This window comes from Penicillium vulpinum (assembly GCF_028829585.1).
Source record: "Penicillium vulpinum strain IBT 29486 chromosome Unknown utg000003l_segment0_segment0, whole genome shotgun sequence".
Lineage (NCBI taxonomy): Eukaryota > Fungi > Ascomycota > Eurotiomycetes > Eurotiales > Aspergillaceae > Penicillium > Penicillium vulpinum.
The window spans coordinates 4,071,103-4,096,423 of record NW_026643243.1 but is presented as its reverse complement, the minus strand read 5'-3'; the positions used below and the strand labels follow the sequence as shown (position 1 = coordinate 4,096,423).

At 50.1% G+C, this 25,321-nt stretch overlaps 9 protein-coding genes across 9 annotated transcripts; 5 read left to right on the top strand and 4 right to left on the bottom strand.

The window, feature by feature from the left end:
• Positions 1-476: 476 nt before the first annotated feature.
• N7479_006606 (sugar phosphate isomerase/epimerase family protein) lies at positions 477-1,593 on the top strand (the record flags this gene model as incomplete). The annotated part of the gene is made up of 2 exons (XM_057254300.1): positions 477-866; positions 940-1,593. 2 exons carry the CDS (start codon positions 477-479, stop codon positions 1,591-1,593), a joined length of 1,044 nt encoding a protein of 347 aa, XP_057108162.1.
• Positions 1,594-1,831: 238 nt separating this feature from the next.
• On the bottom strand, positions 1,832-3,681 carry prnC (delta-1-pyrroline-5-carboxylate dehydrogenase prnC; the record flags this gene model as incomplete). Its single annotated transcript, XM_057254299.1, has 3 exons — positions 1,832-3,322; positions 3,386-3,493; positions 3,553-3,681. 3 exons carry the CDS (start codon positions 3,679-3,681, stop codon positions 1,832-1,834), a joined length of 1,728 nt encoding a protein of 575 aa, XP_057108161.1.
• A 608-nt stretch (positions 3,682-4,289) lies between these two features.
• Positions 4,290-6,236, bottom strand: N7479_006604 (uncharacterized protein; the record flags this gene model as incomplete). Its single annotated transcript, XM_057254298.1, has 6 exons — positions 4,290-4,652; positions 4,716-5,518; positions 5,580-5,689; positions 5,749-5,761; positions 5,818-5,970; positions 6,023-6,236. 6 exons carry the CDS (start codon positions 6,234-6,236, stop codon positions 4,290-4,292), a joined length of 1,656 nt encoding a protein of 551 aa, XP_057108160.1.
• A 1,396-nt stretch (positions 6,237-7,632) lies between these two features.
• On the top strand, positions 7,633-9,135 carry N7479_006603 (proline dehydrogenase family protein; the record flags this gene model as incomplete). The annotated part of the gene is made up of 2 exons (XM_057254297.1): positions 7,633-8,216; positions 8,277-9,135. 2 exons carry the CDS (start codon positions 7,633-7,635, stop codon positions 9,133-9,135), a joined length of 1,443 nt encoding a protein of 480 aa, XP_057108159.1.
• Positions 9,136-9,651: 516 nt separating this feature from the next.
• On the top strand, positions 9,652-10,707 carry N7479_006602 (putative proline utilization protein PrnX; the record flags this gene model as incomplete). The annotated part of the gene is made up of 1 exon (XM_057254296.1): positions 9,652-10,707. The coding sequence occupies one exon, from the start codon at positions 9,652-9,654 to the stop codon at positions 10,705-10,707; it is 1,056 nt and encodes a 351-aa protein (XP_057108158.1).
• Positions 10,708-12,915: 2,208 nt separating this feature from the next.
• On the top strand, positions 12,916-15,671 carry N7479_006601 (Zn(II)2Cys6 transcription factor; the record flags this gene model as incomplete). The annotated part of the gene is made up of 5 exons (XM_057254295.1): positions 12,916-12,995; positions 13,060-13,191; positions 13,259-13,521; positions 13,580-13,665; positions 13,725-15,671. The coding sequence occupies 5 exons, from the start codon at positions 12,916-12,918 to the stop codon at positions 15,669-15,671; spliced, it is 2,508 nt and encodes an 835-aa protein (XP_057108157.1).
• Positions 15,672-15,997: 326 nt separating this feature from the next.
• Positions 15,998-17,440, bottom strand: N7479_006600 (BUD22 family protein; the record flags this gene model as incomplete). The annotated part of the gene is made up of 2 exons (XM_057254294.1): positions 15,998-17,101; positions 17,186-17,440. 2 exons carry the CDS (start codon positions 17,438-17,440, stop codon positions 15,998-16,000), a joined length of 1,359 nt encoding a protein of 452 aa, XP_057108156.1.
• A 444-nt stretch (positions 17,441-17,884) lies between these two features.
• Positions 17,885-18,874, bottom strand: N7479_006599 (complex I 30 kDa subunit family protein; the record flags this gene model as incomplete). Its single annotated transcript, XM_057254293.1, has 3 exons — positions 17,885-17,935; positions 17,992-18,641; positions 18,706-18,874. The coding sequence occupies 3 exons, from the start codon at positions 18,872-18,874 to the stop codon at positions 17,885-17,887; spliced, it is 870 nt and encodes a 289-aa protein (XP_057108155.1).
• Positions 18,875-19,260: 386 nt separating this feature from the next.
• On the top strand, positions 19,261-24,842 carry N7479_006598 (CCR4-NOT core ubiquitin-protein ligase subunit MOT2; the record flags this gene model as incomplete). Its single annotated transcript, XM_057254292.1, has 5 exons — positions 19,261-19,313; positions 19,369-19,435; positions 19,549-19,664; positions 19,725-21,868; positions 22,684-24,842. The coding sequence occupies 5 exons, from the start codon at positions 19,261-19,263 to the stop codon at positions 24,840-24,842; spliced, it is 4,539 nt and encodes a 1,512-aa protein (XP_057108154.1).
• Between the last annotated feature and the right edge of the window lie 479 nt (positions 24,843-25,321).

The window sequence follows — 25,321 nt, the reverse complement described above, 5'->3', positions numbered from 1 at the left end:
CGACTTTCGCTCTTCTTGAACGAGAAGCTTGTGGCAACCGGATCTGTGATCCGGGGCATTGTCAATATGCAATCAGAGACGCCACGGACCAGTTAACAGATTGTGTTGCCTCTTGCCTAGATAGCAATTTTGTGCAGGAGAGGCAAGTGAGGCAAAATGAAGTATTGTAGAGTCTATCAGAGACTTAAATTGTGGCCAAGCTCGATATGGGGTGACGTGATGTGTTGGTGACGACACAAGCCCTAAACAAGAGCACTTACATCACGATAGACACAGAATGAAGAAGGAATGGGCGAAATAGAAACAACTGAGGCAAATATATACCTAAAGGTGCCAAGCATGGCAATCTTTCATAGAAGCTCCTCCTTCGTACATCCAGTGAGTTGTACATGTTTGCCAATATCAACGACCCCCAACAAGGTCACGAAACGCAATAACCAGTTTACTTAACGCAAGTTTCCAAAAGGAAAGAAACAATGTCAATCACCTATTCAAGCCTCGAAAAGGTTCCGCTCTCATATGCTTCCTGCTCGATCGGCTGCGGTCCAACCGACACACTCCCGCTCCGTCTTGAAGCAATCAGCGAAGCAGGGTTCAGAGCAATCGAGCTATCCTTCCCAGATATCCTAGACTTTGGCGAGCAAATTACCGGTAATGCAATCAAGCCGGACGATTACCCAGCGATTATGTCCGTCGCCATGGAGATTCGAAAACTATGCGAAGAACACAGGTTGAAAATCATGATGCTGCAGCCATTCGCAAACTTCGAAGGTTGGCAGAAGGGCTCCGTGAATCGCGAGGAGGCATTTGCTAGAGCGACAGGCTGGATGGAGATTATGAATGTCGTGGGAACAGATATGTTGCAAGTATGACAGCGATATATATATATTTTGAGCGGGAGAAAAAGTCATGAGAGCAATATGCTAATAGAATATCCAGGTCGGAGCAACAGATACGCCAGAGCACATAATTAACTCTGAGCGCGAAGCCATCATCACCGACTTGCGCGCTTTATCCGACCTCCTCGCAAAACGCAACTACCGTCTCGCCTACGAGAACTGGTGCTGGTCTACCCACGCGCCTGGTTGGAAGGAAGTCTGGGAGATAGTGAAAGCTGTCGACCGTCCGAATTGCGGGTTGTGTTTGGACACATTCCAGACTGCGGGTAGTGAATGGGGCGATCCGACTACCGAGTCTGGTTTAATTGAATCAGTCTCGCAGTCTGAGCTAGAGAAGCGGTTTAAGTCGAGTATGGATGAGCTTGCAAGCTCTGTGCCCGGTGACAAGATCTATCTGCTTCAGATCTCAGATGCGTATAAGGTGTCGCCGCCGCTAGAGGACAAGACCATCGATGCGCTAAGACCGAGGGGTCGCTGGAGTCATGACTATAGGCCTATGCCGTATGACGGTGGGTATTTGCCTATTGAGGATGTTGCAAGGGCGGTGCTTAGGACGGGCTTCCGGGGTTGGTTCTCGATGGAGATCTTTGATAGTGGACCGCAGGGGACTGGGAAGAAGTATGAGATGGGGCCTTTTGCATCGAGAGCGATGGCTAGTATGCAGAAGTTTTTGAAGAATTGTGCTACGGATTGAGGGGAATAAATTGCCTGCGAAATTTTCATAATGATATATTATTTTTCGAGAAGTTATAGCTGGTACATTTGGCATATTGTCTTTTTAGACTTGGAATAAATACATGTTTTGAGGATTGCCTGGAAATTCGTAGACACAATTTGAAGAAAACGCCGGGGTGGGATGCAGGATTGACGCCAATTAGATCATAAAGCATGTGAGATCAACTTAAAGATTATGGATAGGGGACCAATATCCATTAGTTGGCGTTGCTGGGGTAGGTAACGGTGTATGTGGGAACATACTCCTCCTTGATGGAGCGCAAGCTGACGAAACGAGCCATCAGGTTGGCACTACCGGCCTTGTCGTTGGTACCGCTAGCACGTGCACCACCGAAGGGCTGCTGGCCGACAACAGCACCGGTGCTCTTGCAGTTGATGTAGAAGTTGCCAGCGGCGTTGCGGAGAGCCTCATCGGCGACCTGGACAGCCGCACGGTCCTGGGCAAAGATAGAGCCGGTCAGAGCGTAGGTGCTGGTGCTATCGATCTTGTCACAAATCTTAGTGAAGTCGGCGTCGGTGGCGTCGTTGTAGTTGTGAATGACCAGAATAGGACCGAAAAGCTCGCGGGAAAGGAGAGGGTGGTCCGGGTTGGAGGTTCGGTAGACTGTAGGCTGGATGTACCATCCCTTGGAAGAGTCGTAGGTTCCACCGACGAGCAGCTCGAGCTCGGGATCATTCTTGGCCTCCTCGATGACACCGGACAGCTTGTTGAACGAGGCCTCGTGGATGACGGGACCGCAGAAGTTGGTGAACTCAGATGGCTCGCCAACGTTGATCTTCTGCACCTCAGCGACGACCTGCTGGGCGAAGTCCTCGGCGATCGAAGAGGCAATGTAGGCGCGGGAGGTGGCGCTGCACTTCTGGCCCTGGAACTCGAAAGCACCGCGCACGGTCTGGACCGCGGCGTTGCGGACATCGGCTGATTTGTGGACCAAGTGGAAGTTCTTGCCACCGGTCTCACCCACAATGCGAGGGTAGCTGCGGTATTTACCGTCCGCCACGCCCTGTGAGATCTTACCGTACAGCATGCGGAAGACATCAGTGCTTCCGGTGAAGTGAAGAGCGGCGAAGTCGCGGCTTTCAAGGACGGTGCTGGTCACCTCCTCGGCGTCACCAGGAACGAACTGGATGACATCCTTGGGTAGACCGGCCTCAAGGAGGATCTGGTGCACGAGCCAGTTGGAGGCGATCGCGGCCGGTGAGGGCTTCCAGATCACGACGTTACCCATCAGAGCGGGTGCACCAGCCAAGTTACCGCCAATAGCGGTGAAGTTGAAGGGGCTGATCGCGTACACGAAACCCTCAAGAGGGCGGTACTCAAGTCGGTTCCACACACCGGGAGCGTTGTGAGCAGGCTGCTGTGCGTAAATCTCTTCGGCATACTTCACACCGAAACGGAAGAAGTCACAGAGCTCAGCGGCGGAATCAATCTCGGCTTGCCATGCGTTCTTGCCCTGTCCGTGCATAGTCAAGGCCATAATATCGTAGCGGTACTTGGTCGCAATAAGATCTGCGGCCTTGAGGAAAATGCTAGCACGCTCGGCGAAAGGAGTATCGGCCCAAGACTTGCGGGCGGCGAGAGCTGAATCAATGGCGGACTGAACATCGGCCTTGGATGCGTTGGAATAAGTTGCGACAGGAGCATGAGTTGCGGGGTTAGACTGGGTGAAGGTTTCATATCCCTTGAGCTGTGTGATTAAATGTCAGAGCTTGTTGTTTCGGTAGGTATAATGTTTATTGTTGATTCTTACCTCCTTGCCAGCAACTACCAAAGGCACGTTCAAAGGGGCCTTCTGGTTGTATTTTGCCAGGGCCTCCTCGAGACCCTTGCGATCTGGAGTACCAGGAATATAGTGTTTCTTAATGTTCCAAATTAGCCCGGATAATCAAACAATGTCACTTCTAAGACCGAGCTCACATTAGGTTCATTGTTAATCGTAGGCACCTTGAAAGTGGCATAGGTGCCCATGGAGCGTGTGCTGGAGCTCGGAATGCGGCATGCGAGGCGCGAAATGGGCGCACGAGTGCGCATAACGGAGGACATCATGACGTATTTTGAAATGAAGACGATGAATTAACTTCTTCCAAACACCAGTGAACTATTGAAAGGAGAAGATTTGGAGAAGAAGTAGACGCGGGGAAGAAACTATGAAAAGGGCCCGGCTACTACCGGTCAGTAGCTCATAGCTACCCTGGTAGGGCGGGCGGGTCTGCCACTGGCTGAAAGTAACAGCCAATCAGCGGTTGCCGGTAGGTATCCCGGGTGGATCCTACCGGGCCGGCATCTATCAACGCGGCTTCAAAGGGTTTGTCAACAGAAATCGGTTTATTCACCGGGCCCCTGTCAGAGAAGTTCCTATTAGTCAAGAGAATAAACAATATCCCCCGCAGATTTAGATAAGTTTGGTGGTGGCGGTTAAGTTGCTTTAGATCTGGGAAAATGGAGAAAAGATCAAACCCACTGATCGGCACTAAATGTATACTGCAGTGTATGTACGAACTTCATAGGAAACTAACTTTTATAGGTAGTTTCCTGATTGGTATACTCTAATATCTCAATCTCTAATTAACTTTCCACAACGTGATATCATATGCACCGCAAAAGCACCATCTAGGTAAGACTGTCCCAAAAATAACAGCAGACCAAGAAGAATTCTATGCAATCCACCACCACACTCTCTCTAGCCAGTTGCGTGGCTGCGGTTCAATCTCCTCTTCTTCAAGCCGGTCGATCTCATCCTTGCCACTGAAAATGTCAAGCTCGGACACTTTGATCATCCATGGGGTCTTGTAATATAACTTATGGCCAAAGTACAGCACGAAGAAGATCACGAAGACAATGTAGGAAACAAGGAAATCCGATGCTGTAAATGAGCCCGGGAAGAATATCGTATAGCCGTTGGTAATGGACAGCAGTGCCACAAAGACGATAGCGTAGTAGGCGCCATACGGCTGAAGGGGAGTAATGAAGGGCCGCGATTTGAGCAGCCCATGGAAATCTAAGGCACTGCGGAAACGCTGAAGAAATTTTGTCAGTAAGATTATTCATGAAGTAAACAGAAAAATGACATTTAAACGTACCAAATACGCCACTCCCACGACGACCCAAGAGATGAAACCTCCAATTGTAGTGATGTTGGTAAACCAATAAAACACGGTCGAACCCGAGGAAGACAGGTTCAAGAAAGAGAGCAGTCCAATTGCCCAAGTGACTAGTACAGCATTGTACGGAACGCCGTTTTTGTTGCAGCGAAGGAAAATTTTGGGAGCCTGGCCCTCGCCCGCGAGCGAGTAAAGTGTGCGAGACCCAGCAAAGACCCAAGAATTACCCGAAGAAAAGGCAGAAATAAGAATGGCAGCATTGATAACGTGATTCAACCCAGAAATACCAGCATTTTGGATGCCGACAACGAATGGACTGGCGCCAGCACCAGAACCACCGCTCGCAACACCCTGCAAGAGGCTCGTGTCGTTGTATGCGACTGTCACACCGATGACCAAGCTTCCCAAGATGTAGAATGCGAACAAGCGGTAGATAAATCGGTTCGCCGCCTTGGGGATATTGCGACGTGGCGACGCAGCCTCACCGGCAGCAGTGGTGATCAGTTCTGGGGAGAAAATGAACGAGAATCCAGACTTAATCATAGCAGTCCAGAATGCCAAAAATCGGCCTGTGTTGATGTTCGGGACTAGGTAAGGTTCCACGAAGGCGCCTGGCGTTTGCCAGTACCGGAAACCGAGACGGTCATGGTTAGGACCACCGCCGAAGAAAAGGATGACACCCAGAATGATTAGACCGAGAATCGCAAGGATCTTGAGTGACGCGAACCAGAATTCGGCTTCACCGTACCAAGAGACCGCGACAATATTTAGAAGGAGAATGACTAGAGTTATTGCGTTAGAGGATATCACAAATACTAGACTATTGAGCCACTATGTACTCACCAACAAGAATGATTGCGATCCATACACCCACGCTGACTGGTGACTGCCAATACTCAATGACAAGGCCTGATGCAGTGACTTCCGATGCTAGCAACATTGAAAATGAATACCTACATAGTGGCATTTATTAGTCTGATATTAGTCGAACCTTGACAGAAGATGGAATTACCAGTAATTGTATCCTGGTATTTGAATCAGCATTGGGGTCATTAAGTCTTGAAAAGTGGGTCCGACATACCAACAGCAAATCCAAGACTCGGCTCGGTAAACCGAGTGATCAAATAAGGCACAGAAACACCTTGGACGGGGAGATATGTAGTCATTTCACCAAGCATATTCATGACAAAGTATACAATACTTGACATGACAATATAACCCATAAGCAAAGGTGCTATCACATATTAGTCCTGTATCAAGATTATGTTTCGCACGTTGTGTCTTACCAGGGCCAACTGTCGACAGCGATTGACCACTTCCAACGAAAAGACCAGTGCCAATACAACCACCCAGAGCCAAGAATTGAACATGACGCGAGCTCAAACCTCGCTGGGTCTTTAAATTGGGAACATCTGTGATCTCTACCTTTACGGCTTTCGAGTCATCATACGCATATTCAGGACAGTCCCCCGCTTCGAGACTCTTCGGTGAGTCTTTCATGATGTGAGAAGAGAGATAAGATTGACCAATTTATAACACAACTGAGGAGAAAGAAGAAGAACAGCTAAAGACAGAAAATTCTAGGCGGCGCAGAAGCCTATAAAGCAGCTTGGAATATCCGGGGAAAAGACAAGCCATTTTTATTATACAACGAATCTAGCCCCCGTGTTATCTTTTTCTGGACAGATGAGACAAAATAAGCGCTACTATATTGCCCCAATGGGAGAAATCGCCCCGCTAGAAAGATAATATAAAAACGACTAGAGGGATTTGGTCAAGTGTGGAAATGAGGGTCCTCCGTCAATCGGCAATTTAAAGCGCACGTTTCCACAAACTGCTGTGAAATAGACGGCCAATGCCCCAAAGAGATCTAGAAGACCGCGCTGTTGTGGGGACAGCGAGTGAGTTTCTGGAGATGATCGGCATCCACATTGCTATTTAGTGCTAGCTTGGTAGCGGTTATCTGTCTTATCATATTCATTTGGTGCATATCTTGTAGGATTCTCATCCGTGTGAGATTGTGCTTATCTTAATTCTTGACACATTTCGTCCGATAAATATTTCCAAAGCCTCTGGCGGTGCTATGTTGCTTAGCCCGAACCTTCCAGTAACCAGGCGGTCTACGATTGGTGCATCGGCCAAATTGGCTTTAAACATTTCGCCTCCCGTTTGCCACGGAGGTCACGTGGTGTTAGTATGGGGAAGAATCCGGGGTAAAATTGACGGATCGATTAATTCTACCTTAATATTAAATACAAACATACGTAAAATCAAGCATAAAAACATCCATGAATTGAAACAGTTTACCGAAACATTCTGTAAAGCACTAAGCCGAAAATAACCGGAGTCACAAGGCCAGGTTCACCGGCCCGGTCACCTCTGCTTATCGGTTATCGGTGACCCATGTCCCAATATCAAACCGGCCCGTGACCCCATCTGTATGTCAAATCTGCAAACCTACTGTTGGCTGCAAGGGCAAAGAGGCGAATATCAAAGCGTCATTCTCGCTCGGACACTATGATCTCCCTATGCTTGGTCCGATCGTCGTGGCGTTATAATTTTATATCCTTAAGTCTGATTATAGTTCTAAAAAAAACGTGAATAATAGCAATTTCTTCAAGGGATCGTAGTACAAAAAAATGTTAGACTCTGCCGGCCCGTCAAGATGGGCCTGCTGACCGTACCGGGTGTTCCTGGCGGTTGCCACCGGCTGTTACCCAATGAGTTCCACCAGCATGATCGCCATAGCGATCTAAAAGATCGCCTTCAACCGTGGCTCTTCAGTTTCTTTTCTTCTGTTTCTTCAACTATTTTCAACGTCGCTCTAAGTCTTTCATCTAAGACTCAGTTCAGACCTAATACCTCGTTTTCACCAATCACTATCTAACCGCCACTCATGAAAGGTGCTCCTTCCGTGCGTGCGCCCCTCAAGGCTGCCGCCCACACCACCAGATTGGTGAGCGGCACCAGCAACTCTCGATCTTCAGTCGCCTCAGTTTCAGCCGCCAACGTATGGCAATCTCAGACAAAAGCCCAGGCTCCGCTACCTCGTAAGGCACTGACAGCACCACTGGCTAAGCTGCCCTTGTCATCTGTTCTGCGCTCGTTGCTGGTTCTGTCTGTTTCATCATCACCTCTACTTCTCAAGCCATGCATCTACACTCTGTCTTTGCTGGCTCATCCACGAAATGCATTCTGGGATGTCTCCAAAAACCCACTGCTCAATATGCTTGTCAAGCACACCATCTATAAACAATTTAACGCTGGCGAGAACAAAGTCGAAGTGCAAAACTCGATCAACCAGATCAAAGCGCTTGGATGCCGTGGTGTACTCCTGGGATATGCCCGAGAGGTCCTCGTCGGCGAGAAATCGGATGCCGAGTACGACGTGAAGGCTGCTCTGGCTGAAATTCAGATGTGGATGGATGGTACCCTGCAGACAGTTGACATGGCTCAAGCCGGCGACTTCGTCGCTTTGAAGTACGTGTGACGAGATTGCTTTGTTCTCAGTTTACAACAGTCACTAACTAAAGTCTTCAGATTCACTGGAATGGGCAATGACGCCCTTCGTCTGTTGCAGTCGCAGACTATGCCCACAGAATTCATGGACAGCTCTATCCAAAAGGTCTGCGATCTCGCCATCTCCCGCGGTGTCCGCCTGCTGGTCGACGCTGAAGAGCAGGCCGTGCAGCCTGGCATTGAGGCCTGGATCATGAAGTATCAGAAGTACTGCAACTCGCAGACCCCCGGCCGTGCCATCTTCTATGGAACTTACCAAGCCTACCTGCGCTCTACCCCTGCCACTCTGGCCCGCCACCTTGAGACTGCTCGTGCTGAGGGATACACCCTTGGTGTCAAGCTGGTCCGCGGTGCCTACATGAAGACTGAACCCCGCCACCTCATCTGGGGTGAGAAGAACGAGACCGACCAGTGCTATGATGAAATCATCGACGCCCTCCTCACTCGCAAGTACAACTCTATGCTCAAGGCTCCTTCAAAGGATACCCCGGCCGAACTCCCACCCGTGAACGTCATCATTGCTACTCACAGCCGTGAGTCTGTTCGCAAGGCTCATGCTCTGCGCATGCAACAGGCCACCCGCGGTGAGGACTACGGTGTCGATGTTAGCTATGCCCAGCTCCAGGGTATGGCTGACGAAGTCAGCTGTGAATTGCTTCAAGGATTCGAGAGTGCCGAGAACAGTGTCGGCGCTACCCCCATGGATGCCCCCAACGTCTTCAAGCTGTTGACCTGGGGTTCTGTTCAGGAATGCATGGGCTTCCTGCTTCGTCGTGCCGTGGAGAACACTGAGGCCGTTGGCCGTACCAAGGACTCTCAGATCGCAATGTTTGCTGAGCTGAAGCGCCGCTGTGCCAATGTTTTCAGCAGCAGCAAGTGATTTCCGAGTCTTTCCTGATTTTCTTTTGGAATGTCGTGGAGACTGTCTAGATCGTTTTGTCTTACCTTAACAGCCTACGGGCTGTTTCGCTGCATTTTTATTTGCGTAAAACTGGGTGCATCATTGATGGCGTTGCTATTGCTTTTATGATAACTTCGGAAGTCCTTTCGGATGATGATCAATGAAATGAATGTTTGAAAATAATAGTCTATTCTTCGATTATTTTATTTTAGTCAAGGTCGGAATTAAATTAACAGGTCAAACCAGAGATAATCTGATAATATCCAATCGGCATGATTGAAGTCGAATCATTTGCATCGTAGCCCCCCACCGGGTTAACTTGACAACCCCTCCCCGAGGTCAGTATATGTCGGAAGGCCTATCCGATCCCTCGCTGCCCCATATATTCTACTCATCATCTCAAAGAGAACCTCATTTATTTTTTTTCAATAGAATCAACTTGAGAAAACTGCTCTTAAAGCATTTAACAGAATCACAACCAACCACTCAACCAAAATGCACATCCTCTCCGAGCCAAACGTCTCCAAAATCTTCCGCAGTCTAACACAAGACCAATGCCACAGCTTCATCTCAATCCTCGGCAACGCTCTAGTCAGCATAACCCAAGAGTCAAAGCCTTCAACCCCATCATCCGCCAAAAAAATACACCAACCCCTCCGCACAGTCTTCACCACAAGCGATGACAACACCTGCATCTTCATGCCGGTATCGGACACCGCATCCACCGGCATAAAAGTGGTAACAGCCAGTGCCGCCGGAATCCAAGGCGTAATCAACATCTTCAATCCAGAAGGCCGACTCCAAGGCCTCCTCGCCGCAGCAGAGGTAACAGCCTTCCGCACCGCCCTGGCAACAATGACCCTCTTCGTGCGCTGCACGACCCTCCGCAAAGACAATGTGCTTGTTCTCGGCAGCGGACGGCAGGCAGAGTGGCATGCGCGTCTCGCGCTGCTGTTGTACCCGGAACAGATTCAGCGCATGACGTTTGTTAATCGCGGTGCGAAGAGGCTGGCCGAGATGGAGACGGATGTTGTCTCTGAGTTGCGGGCGACTTACCCCGGTGTTGTCTTTGGCACGTTTTCTAAGGAAGGTGTCGATGATTATGAGCAGCGCCTCGGCGAGGAACTTGCTGCCGCGGATGTTATCTTTAGTTGTACGCCTGCTACAGTGCCGAATTTTGGGTTCGAGGCGCTGCAGACGAACCCAAAGCAGAGGTTTATCTCGCTTATTGGATCGTACAAGCCTAATATGCATGAGATTGATACTGAGACGCTGCTTTCGGGCGGTGGGAAGGTTTATGTTGATTCTAAGTCTGCTTGTCTTGAGGAGGCTGGGGAGTTGATCACTGCGGGTCTTGGAGAGGAGCAGTTGATTGAGATGGGGGATCTTTTGGGACCGGAGGGAATTGCGAATGGGGCTGTTAATGTCCCTGCTGGTTGTAATGTTGTATACAAGTGCGTTGGTATGGGATTGATGGATCTTGTTGTCGGGAAGAAGGTGCTTGATGTTGGGGTTGAGATGGGGCTTGGGACTCATGTTGATGGGTTCTAAATACTTTTGTTATTTCGGCATTTTAGAACCAGGATTGCTATGATTGATTAGAATCATTATTGAAGACCGTTAGCGTCATATTCTATCTCACTCCTAGGCCTTCTTGCGTGCTATCATAACAGCACTGTCGCCAAGCCACCAACGTGCCGCTTCTTCATCTCAATCATTGATTAATTCAGGGGAATATCGCAGTTAAGCAGCCTCCATGTGATCACCCCGGACGCCCAAATTTATCCCCTTTTCCTTGCAGGCATCGCAAAGCCGTTTGGTACCCTCATAACTCCCACAACAAGAAAGGCTAACTAGTCCTCCATAGCTCCTCCAGACATGGCAAAAGATGACCAGCCAGCGGTGTCAAGTGACGGTTTAATGTGTATTCTTCACTTTCGGATTCCTTTTTCTTCTTGTGAGATCTCTTCGATTGCTAGGAGCTCTCAGTGATCCGTTCTCGATAATAATGGTGGATGGATTGGAGCTAGCGAATCTTTTAGGTTATCTACATTCTCGGTTAGATCGTTTTAAATCATCCGGATTTAAAGGTTCGTTGTAATTGAGAACTCACAAGATATTTGTCGAGATATTTCGCGTGGCCGTTCGATGAAGCCTTCTTGTTGCGGTGGTTCTATCATATCGACATGTGCGTCCGTAGTCCGTATCGGTAACCGATGATTCGCGACAGTCGATTCTGTTGTACTCGCTCTATGCCAGTCCAGTTGGCTGTTCCTCTGTGCTCTCGAGGTTCTGGAACAAACCATCTTCACCAGGAAGGGGTAGGTGATCGAGCCAGATTTTGTGGTCTTGGATGTCATAGGTCTGAGTGAAGTTGAGACACCACACCGAGGAAGGTTTCGCCCCTTGATTTGCTGTGTCATGCCACCCAACCAAGACAGAGACATGAGAAAGAAGGAGGAAGGGCAAGGATAGGCCTCCATACCAGTGATGATATTCTTGATCTCCTGGCCGCTGTGACTAACGGCGCCGAGGTCCGTCCGAAGGGTTCGTCCCCTGGCCTGTCCCTAGCCAGTGACTCGTTGATAATGTGAGAATCAGTGTGGTATAAGATGCGGCCATTTTTTGGACCTAGAAACGATTTCTGGTTTATTTTCTTTGGGCGGTTTCTAGGCAGTTTCGTTGGCAGTGGCACTGGCCTCAGCCTTCTAGTGACCTTCCATCAAGGACTTAAAGGCGAGCGGTGATTCACAGACCTCATCAGATATGATGTCCTTCTCAGCATTATTAGAGACTCAGCCTTGGCAGGTCCGGGGAGAGTTGCTGTGGAGCGCACCGTGTAGGCCTGGAGGGGATAGAGACGGGCCGATGATTGAGAAAGAAGGACAAACCGACTAGGACTCGATCCCAGTGGCAATTCGCACAGTATTTGCACCCATCGACGTAGTCTACAATCACTCAAGACAGAAGAATACTCCTTTTGCATTGGCGAACGAGGCATTCGAATGCCAATTTCACCCCCCAGTTGGTCCCCCGAAAAAGAATTCCCATGGCTATCGTCATATCCGCAAGATAGACGCAAATCTTCTAGCGATATACTTGTCAGGAAGATGTAGATATAGATGGAGATGAAGATGAATATATATGTAGGAATGGAAAACAATAGAGGTTGAAGGGGTAGGCCAAAAAAGCAGACCAACCTAAAAGGAATGAGGTAAGAGAGAAAGTGAACTGAAGGAATATTCAGCAAAGGATATAAATATGTTGTCAGGAGATTTGGAGCTCACCCAGCAGGACTAGGGAGGTATAAGGTCAGCCCGTATGGAGATATGGTATATATAATAAGTCCATCAGGTGTATTCTGTTATCAAACAGGGCATAAGATATGGGTTAATAAGAGCAAGGAAGGACTAGGATGACTCGGGTTAGTCTACTTGTAATTCTTCACTAAAACTAGAGATAGTCAGTGATATAAATAAGCGATAGATATGAAAAAAAAAAAAGTGAAAGCCAATAAAAAAAAGCCCCGAAATCTGTCAAAATTAGTAAAAAATGGTCAAATCAGCCCCAAAAGAACAGACCGAGCGGAGCAAAATGAGTCCGGAATATGCGGGGGTGTCCTTTATCGATTAGCTTCCCTTTTTCTCCTCACGCCCATTTTCCACCCTTGGATATTCCTACACTTTTGTACATTTGGTTTTATTTTTCCAATATCTTACTGTCTCTTTCTTCTTCAGACAATGCCCTAATCCGCCGGTAATGGACGACTCGACCCCGACGCCCGCCCAGCAAAAACGTCCTCGCGTGGCCGAAGAGAACCGCAAGCGAGCAGTCAGAGCGTATGATATCGCCCTAGTATATCAATCAAATCGTCTAGTCGCCTAACAAATCGGTTTTGCGCAGATGCGATGGTTGCCGCCGGGTAAAAGAAAAATGTGAGGGAGGTGTGCCGTGTCGGAGATGTCTGCGATATCGCCGCCAATGCAATTTTACTCACATCGACCCCAATGAAAAAACCCGGTCAACATCCGTATCGTAGGTTGACCGCATGACCATTTTATACCGTTATATAGACCGCTAATATCACAATACCCGATTCCAGACTTTTGGACCGAGCAGCTGCCCAGAGTCGAAATGATATCGCCGAAGCAGAACGGGTGCGGCTGATGGAACGTCTCCTATCGCATTATGTACCCAATATCACCTTCGATATTCAGTCTTTGCGACAGGCTGCAGAGGATCTGAAGAGCAAACACCGCGATTCTGAGTCTGCGATCTCTACCCGAGAAGACCCCAATGAGCTAGAGGACCTTGCTATTGATGAGGAAGATTTTACAATTAAGGCTATGCCCGATAACACAACCCGTATGCTGACCTCTGGAGACCGTACATGGGGATTTCTTGATTGACACTATTTTCTCAGAATATTCCGGGGAATTTTCATACTTGAATTTCACAATGAAGATCCGTAGGAAGATCGATGAATGGATGAAGACAGCAGCACCCGAGGTAGGTTTCCCGTGAATTTTCGGTGAGCGAAGTCACTCATGTTAAACCCGACCCCGCAGGCAACTTCCGAAGTTGAGCCTTTTGAGGAACGATGGCGAAGTACACAACTTCAGTCTGTGTCACCTCAGGTGTCTTCCTCAATTACATGTTTGCCACCGCGATATGTCGCCGATTTCCTTGTTCAAATCTTCTTCAAGTATGCACAAACCAATAATTTCTACATTGAGGAAGACTGGTTACTTGAGAAATTAGGCATTTGCTACACTGACCCGGAAAGTTTATCATTTGACGATGCAGGTGCGGCGTGCTGTATTCTTATGGTTCTGGCTGTGGGCACCCAATTCGCGCATATGGAATCATCCACACCTGTGAATTGCCTGCCCACAGGCTCTACGGCAAATCAAGACCACCACTTTTCGGAGGACGAGGTCGGACTCACATTCTACCAATTTGCCTCGAGGCTTTTACCAGACATCATCGCCACCGCTTCGGTTCGAAGTGTGCAGGCCTGTCTACTTATTGGAACGTACTTACTTCCATTAGATACTTCAGGGTTATGCTATACATACTTTGGATTAGCACTAAAATTGGCTATTCAAAATGGAATGCATCGGAGATATCACGGCGAAGGCCTGTCTCCGCGCATGATCGAAGTGCGAAATCGGGTTTTCTGGACAGCTTTTACGATTGAAAAGCGTATAAGCATCCTCCACGGCAGACCGTCTTCGTTGTCGGACCCGGACGTTGATGTTCCCCTGCCGGTCGATTTCCCCGGGTTGATGCCCGTTAATCAAATCTCAAACCATACAAACATGGTAGCACTCATTACACTGACTTTGAAGCTTGGAGAGGTTTCAAATGAAATTACCTCATTGCGAAAATACCGCAAAGAGCAGCAGCAGGACTGTCTCGAACGAATACTAAATCTACGGAAACATCTCGTTGATTGGTGGTCGAGTCTACCAGAAGAGATTACCTGTCGTGATCTGAGTCCCGGAGGACCACTCTTCAGGTCTAATGTTCATCTCAAGCTAGACTACTGTCTAACTCGAGTTTTCATTGGACGCCCTTTCCTTTTCAGTAATATCAAAGGCATCTACCAGACCCCCTCTCAGGGCCCACAGTACAAGGGGTCTTCCGGTCTGTCCGGAGTGTCAAAGAATCGTGCGACTCTTGTTACAGATTGCGTGGAAGCGGCTCTGGAAATTATCGATTTGTGCCGCTTGCTCCGTGATGAGACCGGTCTCGCGCGAGCCTCATTTACCGAATTTAGTTCATGCCGTGCAGCTCTGTTGGTTATTTTGGCCCAGGGTCTGACTAAACGAACCGAAAGGCTTGGTGCTGCCCTCGAACAGGGCATTTCCTTGATCAAGATCATGTCTATGGGTGTTGGCTCAGCCCGTTCAGCTGTCAGTGTCATAGAGGCGCTCGAGCGTGCCATTCGTCGTCTCGAGGCATGGAGCGAGACACAGCCGGATATGAACAGCGGAGGTGCCGTCGAGTCTGCCTATGACCGGTTCAAGAACTGGGAGATGCTTTGGAAAGCAGGGCCTATCTCGCCGACCACGCTCGCGTGGCAACAGCAGGAAGCTTATGCTTCAAGTGACCACAATGTCCCACAAAGCGTACCCTCCCAAGCCTCTACGATGGCGGGTCCTTCTACTCTTCTCCATGGCATGGCTCTGACACCTCCTTCTGCGCCCATGATTGGCGTGAGTGCTGCTGTTCCAACACCTGCTGCACCTACCCAGGCCATTCCAGAAGGCGATGAAGTTCCACTCTCGGAAAATTTCTCCATTTCTCAGCAGTCACTCTCACAGATTCCACACTTTGGCTTCGATCATTTTGTTTCCAACTTCCCGCAGGAGCTGGGCGAGTTCACTGCTATTCCTTGCTTCGAGCCGGATTCCCAGACTCAAACGAATGGCTTGCCTGGTCCTGACATGAAGGCGCCAAGTGGCAGGGCTGACCCCTCTCACTGGTTGCATTTCATGAATCCCTCATGATCAATTTTTCTGTGCTTTGTTTTTAAGTAGCGACTCATCTATCTAACGTGTTTGGGTTGGATCTTATGGCTTTGGTTTTTGTTTTTTTTTTGGTATACCATCTTGCAACTATTTATGTTTCCCTGCTATTATTGTGCCTGGGTGGAACTCTTGGAAATTGTACACAGCTTATTCCAAATGTATCAATTCATATTGCAATCAATCTTTTACTTTATTTGAGTCGGGTGATGTTCAATGTGCATGCATACAGGAAGATTTTAACATCTGCTAATTTGCTCGTGATGGTACTTCAAACATTGATTCGTATATATACACAGCACCTAACCCTAATCGAACGTAACCTTCTTTCCAGCGAACGCAACTGGGGCCTGTTCCTTGAGCTTCCTCTTCGCCTCCCAAGAGGGATGCAATGGGCCCGTGTCATCCTTATGCGGAGCTTTAGGCTTGCCACCAGGACGCTGCCCAGCGTGAGGAGCACCAGCAGAATCATCTCTGTTCTGAGGCCGTCCAAATCCACCCCCGAAACCACCACGCTTGCCCCCTCTCCCGCCTCTCCCTCCTCTCGTACCGTCAGTTGCGCCGCGTTTCGTATCCCATCCATTATCTCTGCCACCATACTTCGCAGCCAGCTGCTCCTGCTTAACGTGGTTTGCAGTAGCTCCGTACTTCTTCTCCCACAAAGCCCGACGCGCCTGCTGACCCATGCGGTTCTTGCGGGCAGGCTTCGCGCCGTCATCTTCCACGTCGGTAGCTTCTTCGGAGCCAGACCAGTAACCACCATTCATTAGAGACGGCAGGAATGTCGTGCTTTTAACTGCAGCAGCAGAGCCCTTGGTTCCCTTTACTTTCTTAGTTGGCGGGGAGTCTGCGGCAGAGAAGGAGGGTGAGGGGGAGCGGGAGATGGAGTCGGAGATATCGTCTGCGGCGAGATCTTCCTCGTCGCCGGACTCTGAGTCTGCTTCGGAGTCCGAGCCCGGCCCGAGACGTGAGTTGAATTGTGACATGTCTTCGTCGTCGGATTCGTCGGAGCCGGAGATGTCCATGTCATTCGCGATGCGGGAGACCTGCTCGCCGCGCCGGGGGTTTGACGTCGCTGCCTCGGATTCAGACTCGGATCCGCTCCTCTCCTTTCGTGACTTCTTCGTTGGCGCATCCTTCTTGTCGTCGTCTTTTTTAGCCTTGTTGGTCGGCAACTCGTCGACTCTCAGTAGTTTCCGAATACCGGCCATAATGCCGGGGATTTCCTTCTGCACGGGTGTGGATTTGAACAGTCGCGCCAGGATATTGGCTTCGGCTGTACTCTTCGGTCCATCCTGGGAGACTTTCTTGACTTCTTGGAACTCCCCGAACGTCCTCGTTTCGGCAATCCGCTTCGTTCTGACAAGTTGCTTGAACAGGTATCGCTCGGATGTGGCATGGTAATCGAGACCCTGTAAAACAAGTATTAGTGATCGAGATCGAGGCTTTAGGCGAGGACCTATGCAAAGTCACATCCAGTAGCAAAAATCACATACCTTCAAAGTCTCGATTTCTTCCTTTAGTCGTGCCAACGCCTTATCGTCCTTCTGTGCCTTCGCTGTCTTCTCTCGCCGACTGAGCTTTTGTCGCTCAAAGCCGCGCGACGTCTTGAGACCGCGCATGATCATCAATACACCGTTCTCGAACATTTGTGTCAACCGAGTGCCATGAATAGACATTTTGCGGGTATCGCTGGATGGGCGTGGGCGCGGCGCAGGGCCGCTGACTTCGTCGAGCTTGCGTTTGGGCATTGTTTCGGTGGTATGAGTGTAGGGATATATGCAGTATTAGGATGAGTGGGTTAAAGAATGTATGGCTCGTCAATAAAAACCGAGGGCGGGTTTTAGGGTCGTGTTGATCGTCGGATGTTTGGTGTAGCTTAATTTTTTTTTTTCTTGGGCGGAGCCCGGCGCCAAGACAAACGCTTGTAATGGTCATCGCAAATCAATTGACTTTGATATCTACATAGTATGTAGATCAGGGTATATATTTCTATGTGGATTGGGGCTATGAATTAAATTAATATCTAATACCGAACATAGGCGTTAGTTTATGAGTTTACTCTGGGATGTAGACTGCTACGTGCGCTACATGGCTTGATATATATTGCTTGGACAAAAAAAGACCATCGATTAACACTGACGGATATGTACATACAAACATGGCAAGGAAAATGATACGCATACAGTCCCTCTCTATTTCTTTTCTTCCTGCTTCTCCTCCGGCTTGGGAGTGGGAAGCTTGAACTATAATTGAACAGGTTAGGACTTTGTCTTTTAGTAGCGAAGAGAATATGACTTACGGACTCGGGAGTGCGGTCTTGACCAGCACCCACGGGCTCCCAAGCAGTAGAACCGCTCTCAAAGTTACGGAAGGCTTGGGTGAGCTCAAGGGGCTCAATAACAATACGCTTCTTCTCTTCGTCGTAGCGCAGCTCAGTATAACCGGTCAAGGGGAAGTCCTTGCGCAGTGGGTGGCCGTCGAAGCCGTAATCGGTCATGATACGGCGCAGATCAGGGTGGCCGGAGAAGAACACACCGAACATGTCGTACACCTCACGCTCGTACCACAGAGCACCCTCGAAGAGACCAGTCACACTGGGCACGGGGGTGGCCTCGTCCGCGTAGGTCTTGACACGGATACGGGAGTTGTGGCGAACGCTGAGCATGTTGTAGACGACCTCGAAGCGCTGGTCGCGGGTGGGGAAGTCCACACCCGTGATATCGGAGATCTGGGTGAACTCGGCAGCAGTGTGGTTCTTGAGGAAGCTCATCACAGGAACGACACCAGCGGGAGCGGTGTACACGGTGAGCTCATCCTTCCACACTGTGAACTGTTGGATGTATTTAGGCAGACAAGACATAACGTACTGTCCATAGGCGTGGAGGCTATCGGCCATGGGCTGGTACTTGTCGGTAGGGTTGACCACGGGGGCGCGCAGGGGTCCCGAGGCTGGCAAAACACACTTCGGTTAGCTCAATTGTGTCCTATCTATCTGCTAGTCCATTCCACATACGCGGGCGCTGCGCCTGGCGCATGTTCTCAGGTTCCGGGCCCGGTGCTGTCGAGGCCTTGGGGGCACACTGAAGGGAGGCCGAGGAAAAGGTGCGGGCGGCCATGGACCTCGTGGCAGATGCCACGGAGCGTCCAGAACCCAGGCGCATCAATGAGCGTGCGGAGGCCATTGTGTAGAGGGAGCAATGGCGGATTCAATGGTAGGAGGGGACGGAGGCACGTAAGTCGGATTGTGAAGGTTTAGAGTGGTCGAGGGCTTTGGTCACGTGTTGGGCGCACGCTAAACTCAATCGGGTAATGCCAGCAAAATGAAGCCGCGCTTCACAATTTCCTTCCTTCTTCTCTCCGTTCACCCTCTTCTATCAATCAACTCCACCCTTTCTTTTGCCCTCTCTTCTTGTCGCTCCTCCTCAAACATCTAACCGCCGTTTAACTTCATACACCTTACGGGGCAGCGTATTTCTTTTATTTCCGCAGTTTCTCTTCCGATTTCATCGGTTGTCGGCGTTTGAGATCTCGTGTCCCTCTCCGGTCGTTCACCGAACTCCCCGCGATCATGTCCAGTATTTCATTGATTGATTCTGTCATCGACGACGACGACGAGTTCTGGTACGTCTTGAAGTTCATTCAACCCCCGCGATCTGTGTACTGATCAACCCCACAGCCCCCTGTGCATTGAAGAGTTCGATCTCTCCGATAAGAATTTCAAACCGTGTCCTTGCGGATATCAGGTATGCTCCCATCATAACCCCTGACGTGTCTCTGCTAGTACTCGCTTCGTTGTGGCGGGGCCAGATGCCTCGTCATTGTCTGCCGGTGTCAGACCTAACATGTGATCTTTTAGATTTGTCAATTCTGCTACAACAATATTAAGACGCAGAATGAAGAAGGACGATGCCCTAACTGTCGGCGCGGATACGATGAAAGTACTATCCAGTACAAGATTCCTGACGTTGAAGAGTGAGTCAGCCCACACTCTCTGATATCTTCGCCACATCTCAACTAATTTGCTGTGTTTAGGTTCAAGGCGGATCTGGCACTGAAACATCGTAAGGCAGCGGCTGCGAAAAAGAAGGAAGCCGAAAAACGTGAAATCGAGGCTTCCAGTCGCAAGAACTTGGCCGGCGTCCGTGTTGTTCAAAAGAACTTGGTCTACGTTATCGGCCTCAACCCTACGATCCGAGACGAAAATCAACTCCTTCAAACGCTCCGTGGACGGGAATATTTCGGTCAATATGGCGAGATTGAGAAGATCGTGGTCAGCAAGGCTAAGCCCGGTGGCAACCCTAACCAGGGAATTGGTGTTTACGTGACTTTCTCGCGTAAAATCGATGCTGCGATGTGCATCAACGCTGTGGACGGGTCCGGAAATGGTGATCGGGTGCTCAGGGCGCAATACGGAACAACCAAATATTGCTCGTCGTTCCTTCGCAATGAGCAGTGCAATAATCGGAACTGCACTTTCTTGCACGAGACTGGGGAGGACAGCGACAGCTACAGCCGCCAGGACCTCTCATCTATGAACTCGATTTCCACCCAACGCCCTAACCTCCCACCTACCCCCTCTCACGTGAGGTCCGCTCAACCCATCGCTCATCCTATGCGCCGGCAGCCCAGTAAGGACGATTCGATCAGCAGTCGTACCGGCATACCAGATGGCCCAGCTCTCCCGTCAACTGCCAGCTGGGCTAACAAAGAAGTAGCTACTGCTATTCACCGAACCAGAAGGACTAGTCTCACTGGTAGCCAAGCTTCCAATAGCCCCCGGCCCGCAAGTGTCAATGTTGCGACCCCGGTTGAAGAACCGAAGCGAACAGAGAAGCCATCTCCAATCTCCCAAGAAGCCCAACAACCAATCGCCCAAGTCGATCCCCAATCTCCCGCCCCGCAACCACGTCCTCGTCGTGGGATTCAACCTCCCAAGCTGCCATCACCGTTTGATGATTTGCTCAAGGATATGAACTCTCCCGATTTCAAGTTTTCCTTCAGCACAGCTGAACTGAGCGCCGAAGAGGTTAAGTTGATTCAGGATTACCCGTCTTTCATCGACCCATATGGTGGTGTCAAGCGTAGAGCAATGCGCGAGAAAGTCGAACAAGAGCGTCTTAACCGAGAACACGAGTTGCTTCAATCTGTTGCAGCTGAGGAGGATAGCCGTGAAGCTGGTAGCCTCCAGCTAGGTGGCGAGCCAGAGGAAGCGAATCCCCCGCGTAGTCGCCAGACACGGGAGTCGCACGGTGCTATCCAGCCCCCTTCACAGCAGGATACTGCCGACAACTCAACTGTTGGATCTCCTGTCTCTGCGACTAGCCATCAATTCCAAGGCTTGAATCTCGCTGGACGAAGCTTAACTCCCTTGCAGCAACAGCAGCTGATGCTACTCAAATCCGCCGGTAACCAACAAGCTGGTCTGGCTGACCCTCTCAGCTCTGCCGCTTTGGAACAAGCGGCCCAAATCCGCCAAGGCCTTGTACACAATCAGATGGCACAGTTCAATGCGCTGCAGGCAGCACAGAACCGACAATCCTCCCGATTTTCTTTCGCCAATGAGACCGGTTCTAAGAATATGCCTAACGCACGCATGTTGAGCCAGATGCAGTCTTCATCTCCCAACCCTCTGTCTGCTCCAAGCCCTCAACATGGTCTTTCAGCGAGCGGTTTCTATGCCAGTGGTGTGCAGGGTCCCCCACCGGGACTCAAGACGGCCGGCACTCCTCCGATTAGTGGTGGTGGAATGTTTGCTCAAGGACATGGCTTCACCTCTGGGCTTGGTGGTAATGGAGGAAAGCAAGACCCGACTCCCGAGCTAATGCGCGAGCTGCTGCGTGGACGAACTGGTACAAATGTTGGAGGTCTACAGAGCCAGGAGGCTGCTAAGCGTGAGTTTATATTCCCTTTCCTTCAACAGCACAATACCCCGCCCCCCATGACTCCTGCCAATGGCCTTCTCGGCTCCTTCTATGGGCCCCAGGCGGGTGTAATGCCTGATTCTGGTGGCCCACAGAAGCAGAAGAAGAAGGGGAAGAAGCACAGACACGCTAACACTTCCTCCGGTGGAGGTGGTGTAGTAGATCTTGCGGACCCGAGCATTTTGCAAGCGAGGATGCATCAAGTCGGTGCGAATGCTACAGCTGGGCAAGCGTTGTACGGGAGTCAGGGTCAAGGTGGGTACAACCCCTCGATGGTGTATGGTGGTGGCATCAGCCGGTGGTGAATCCCCATAGTTTCCCTTGAATCTCTCACGCGTTCTTGAGATTTGATTTGCTGCATTTTCCTGCTCGCTTTTTCGCTATGACCTTGTTCCCTTGATGAGCCTGATTTATCCTGATGACATGATATCAATTCCCTTTCTTTTTCTTTTCTTCCACATGGAGCTCTTGCATTTTTTTTTGTTTCTGCTTTATTCGCGGACAGACTCTGATTTATGCGATGGCGGGACGTTCGCCTGGCGTACTGGGGTCTTTCCCCCAGTCTCCTTCAATTGCTATCTATTACTTGCATGTTTTCTTCCGATCTTTCCAGGTGTCTTTGCATTTCATGGACATACAGGCGTGTGTTCCAGGGCTCCCTTTGTATTCGGCGGCTGTGTATTCCCTTTCTACTTGTTTTTGCATCTGGAGCTCCATTCTACGATCTGCCGTGTCTTGAAGACCGCGGGTGGTGTTTATTATGGATTAATGTACGTTAAGATCTCCCTACCCTGATACCACAAGCCGAAAAGGGTCTTATTCGAAATCAGTTTCCTCACAGCCGCCGTTTACATAAACGCCCTGTCCTGCAATGTTCCTGGTCCGGGAGGTGCCCATCATGTAATTATCTCGTGCTCTTTTTTTGTATCTCCGCTTAGTCGTGCTGCGCTGCTTAGTCGTGCCCCTCGTCTGAAGCGATTTCGATCTGGTCTTTACATCCCGTCACCTACCACCCACTCACATTGCCACATACTACCTTCTTGGACATCCGCTGACCCAATGCTCTCTAGTCAATGAGGACTTTCCTCCTCTTGGAGACCAATCCAAGGACCGACGACCTGTCGACAGCTTTGGGTTTCTGAAGTCTCAGTTGCCTGGTGAATCAGCCGCTCGTGCTGGGACTCCGACTCTGCCACCTGGTCTGCCTTTACCCCATGCTCATCCCTCATCGTCTGTCTTCCAGGAGCACAGTTCCTCGAAACCCTCTTCTCCTGCTCCAATGCTCCCACCTGGATTGACGCCCAACATTTCGCGACTCAACAGCCCATCGCAGAGTCGTATTGATAGCCCCTCTCGTCTTTTAAGCCCCGAACTTACCGTGGGCGGACCTTTGACATCAAACCGGGTGAAGGATGCTTCTCAAATCTCCTTTGGTTCGCCCGTGCAAAAGTCTGCGAGCAAGGCTCGCACCCAACGCAAGAACGAGTTTAACATTGGAGCTGATTTCAAAGATTCTTCTGCCAAGGCTGCAACCCAGTCGCGTCAGAGCCCTGCCCTTACGAAAGGCAGCCCACTCGACTTTAGCGTCCCGCCACCCTTATCCATCAAGACTGAGCAAGTACCACCTCCTAGCTCTGTTTCCGCAATTGGCTCGCGCCCCGACACACCTCACACTGTCGCCTCTCGCCTCTCTGACTCCCCTGCCCCTCGTCAGCCTCGCATTTTGCGTGTGGTAGAAACCCCAAAGACAGAAACTCCCGCCAGTGCAACCACACCCTCTGTGCCCGCTTCCGTTGTCGGGGGTACTAGGTCCCGCTCTAGGCGACAGAGCATTTCGTCAATTAGCATCCCCGACACTTCTGCTGATATGGGATCGGAAGCTGATTACTATCCTTCCACTTCTGTTTCACGTGCGAATTCCCCTCCTGCTTCTTCTCGCATCGGCTCCGCCCCTGTTCGGTCCATGACCAAGAGCCAGGTCAAAAAGGAACGGAAGCAGAAGGCGAAGGAGGCCGAGGCTAAGAAAGTCGAAATTGTGCCTGTGAATGAGGAGCCTGTTCAAGCACCTATCATGGGGCGAAAGCGTAAGACTAAGAAGGCCCCTGCGGCTACTGTGAGCACACCCGATACACCTGCTGCTAGTGTCCCTGAAAAGACTAGCCCTGTGAAAACAGCAGCCACTTCTCCAGTCAAGGCCGAACCGAAGGTGGATACCTCAAAGAAAGTGAAAGCCAAGGAGACCAAGCCCGTCAGAGAGCCTACTCCTCCCCCAGTTGAAGAGCCACTTGCTGAAAAGGAAACCCCGGTGGAGCCATGGCGTTTAAACAATACACTTGGCCAGTTGGTCAAGGATTCCGAGGCCCTTGGAAGAACAATCAAGGATCTTTTCGTTGAACGAACTAAGCCTCTGCACGAGCTGCTCGCTGAGATGCATAAGTCCGGCGAACTTGACCTCAACAAAAGTTCCCTCTTCAACCCTAGCAACCTCAACCAGCGCACTGACATGAAGTGCACTGCGGACGACTACGATTATCTTCAGTCTCCCAATCAGTTAACCGAGGAGGATCGGAAAACTCTGCTTCGTGGAGAGCCAGTTCGGATTGGTGATGATTTCCTCAAGACTCGATGCCTCATCACGCCCCGCGGCTGTGTCCTGCGCCACCTCGAGCCCGAGGAGGAGGAGCGCTACCTAGAACTGGAGAAGGCCATGGCAAACGTCTCTGATCCTTTCATGATTGGTGACGATGCGAGCAACCCCAGTGGAGGACTGGAAGCACTTTTCGCGAATCCCGAAAAATTCAATATCTGCTGGGTTGACGACATGCCCACTCGCCTGGGTGCCACATCCCCGTCCTCTTCTCTTGAGGCGGCAGAATCCGTGATCCCGCCTAACGTCCTTTCAGCCATGGAGGCAGACAGACATGACTGGGCCGTCGCCAATTCAGCAGAATATCTCAACACCACCCCTGCCGCCGTGCGCTCCTTCGCCGCAGTTACCGCGCAGCATATGCTAGGCAATCCGGGCATGGTCGGTACCAACCCAACCCTCGACGACGTTGCCAGTTTGACCAACGAGGAACTAAAGGATCTCTCTGGTCGTTCTCAAAAAGACCTTGAGCTCACACGGAAAGAAATTGATTCGCTAGACAAAAAATTCGCGGCTCTGCTTCGACGCAACAGGAAGCTTCAACAGCAGGCATTGAACTTTGCTGCTGAGTCGGAGGTGTAATAAAACATTGGCTCTATCTCGGATCGGAGCTCTCAGTCCCCTTCGCAATCGCAGACTCTTTGGCAGACTCGAAATCTCTGTGCATGTACATATGGATTTGCATGATACCCCGGATGGTGGCCTTCTACGACGTTTTAGTCCATTCTGTATCACTATCGGCCTCAACATGAATTAATCATTGTACGATACTTGTTATTTGTCTATGTACTATGTCCTAGTAATCTAATTTCCACCATCTTCATAAACCTGCAGTGTTCGGGGTCAACGCATGCACCTTCTAGGCCTATCCTCAATATTGTACTTCTCACGCCATGAACAAACAAGTTTTGATCCTTCAGGGACGTCTTGTGCAGGAGCGTCGAAGCATTTCTGAAATTTACTAATATGAATCTGGAGTGTGATATATATTCCATCCAAATCCACCTGCCGAAGCGTCAGAGACCAAGAGATCTCATTCACGAAATTGCAGCAATTGCAAG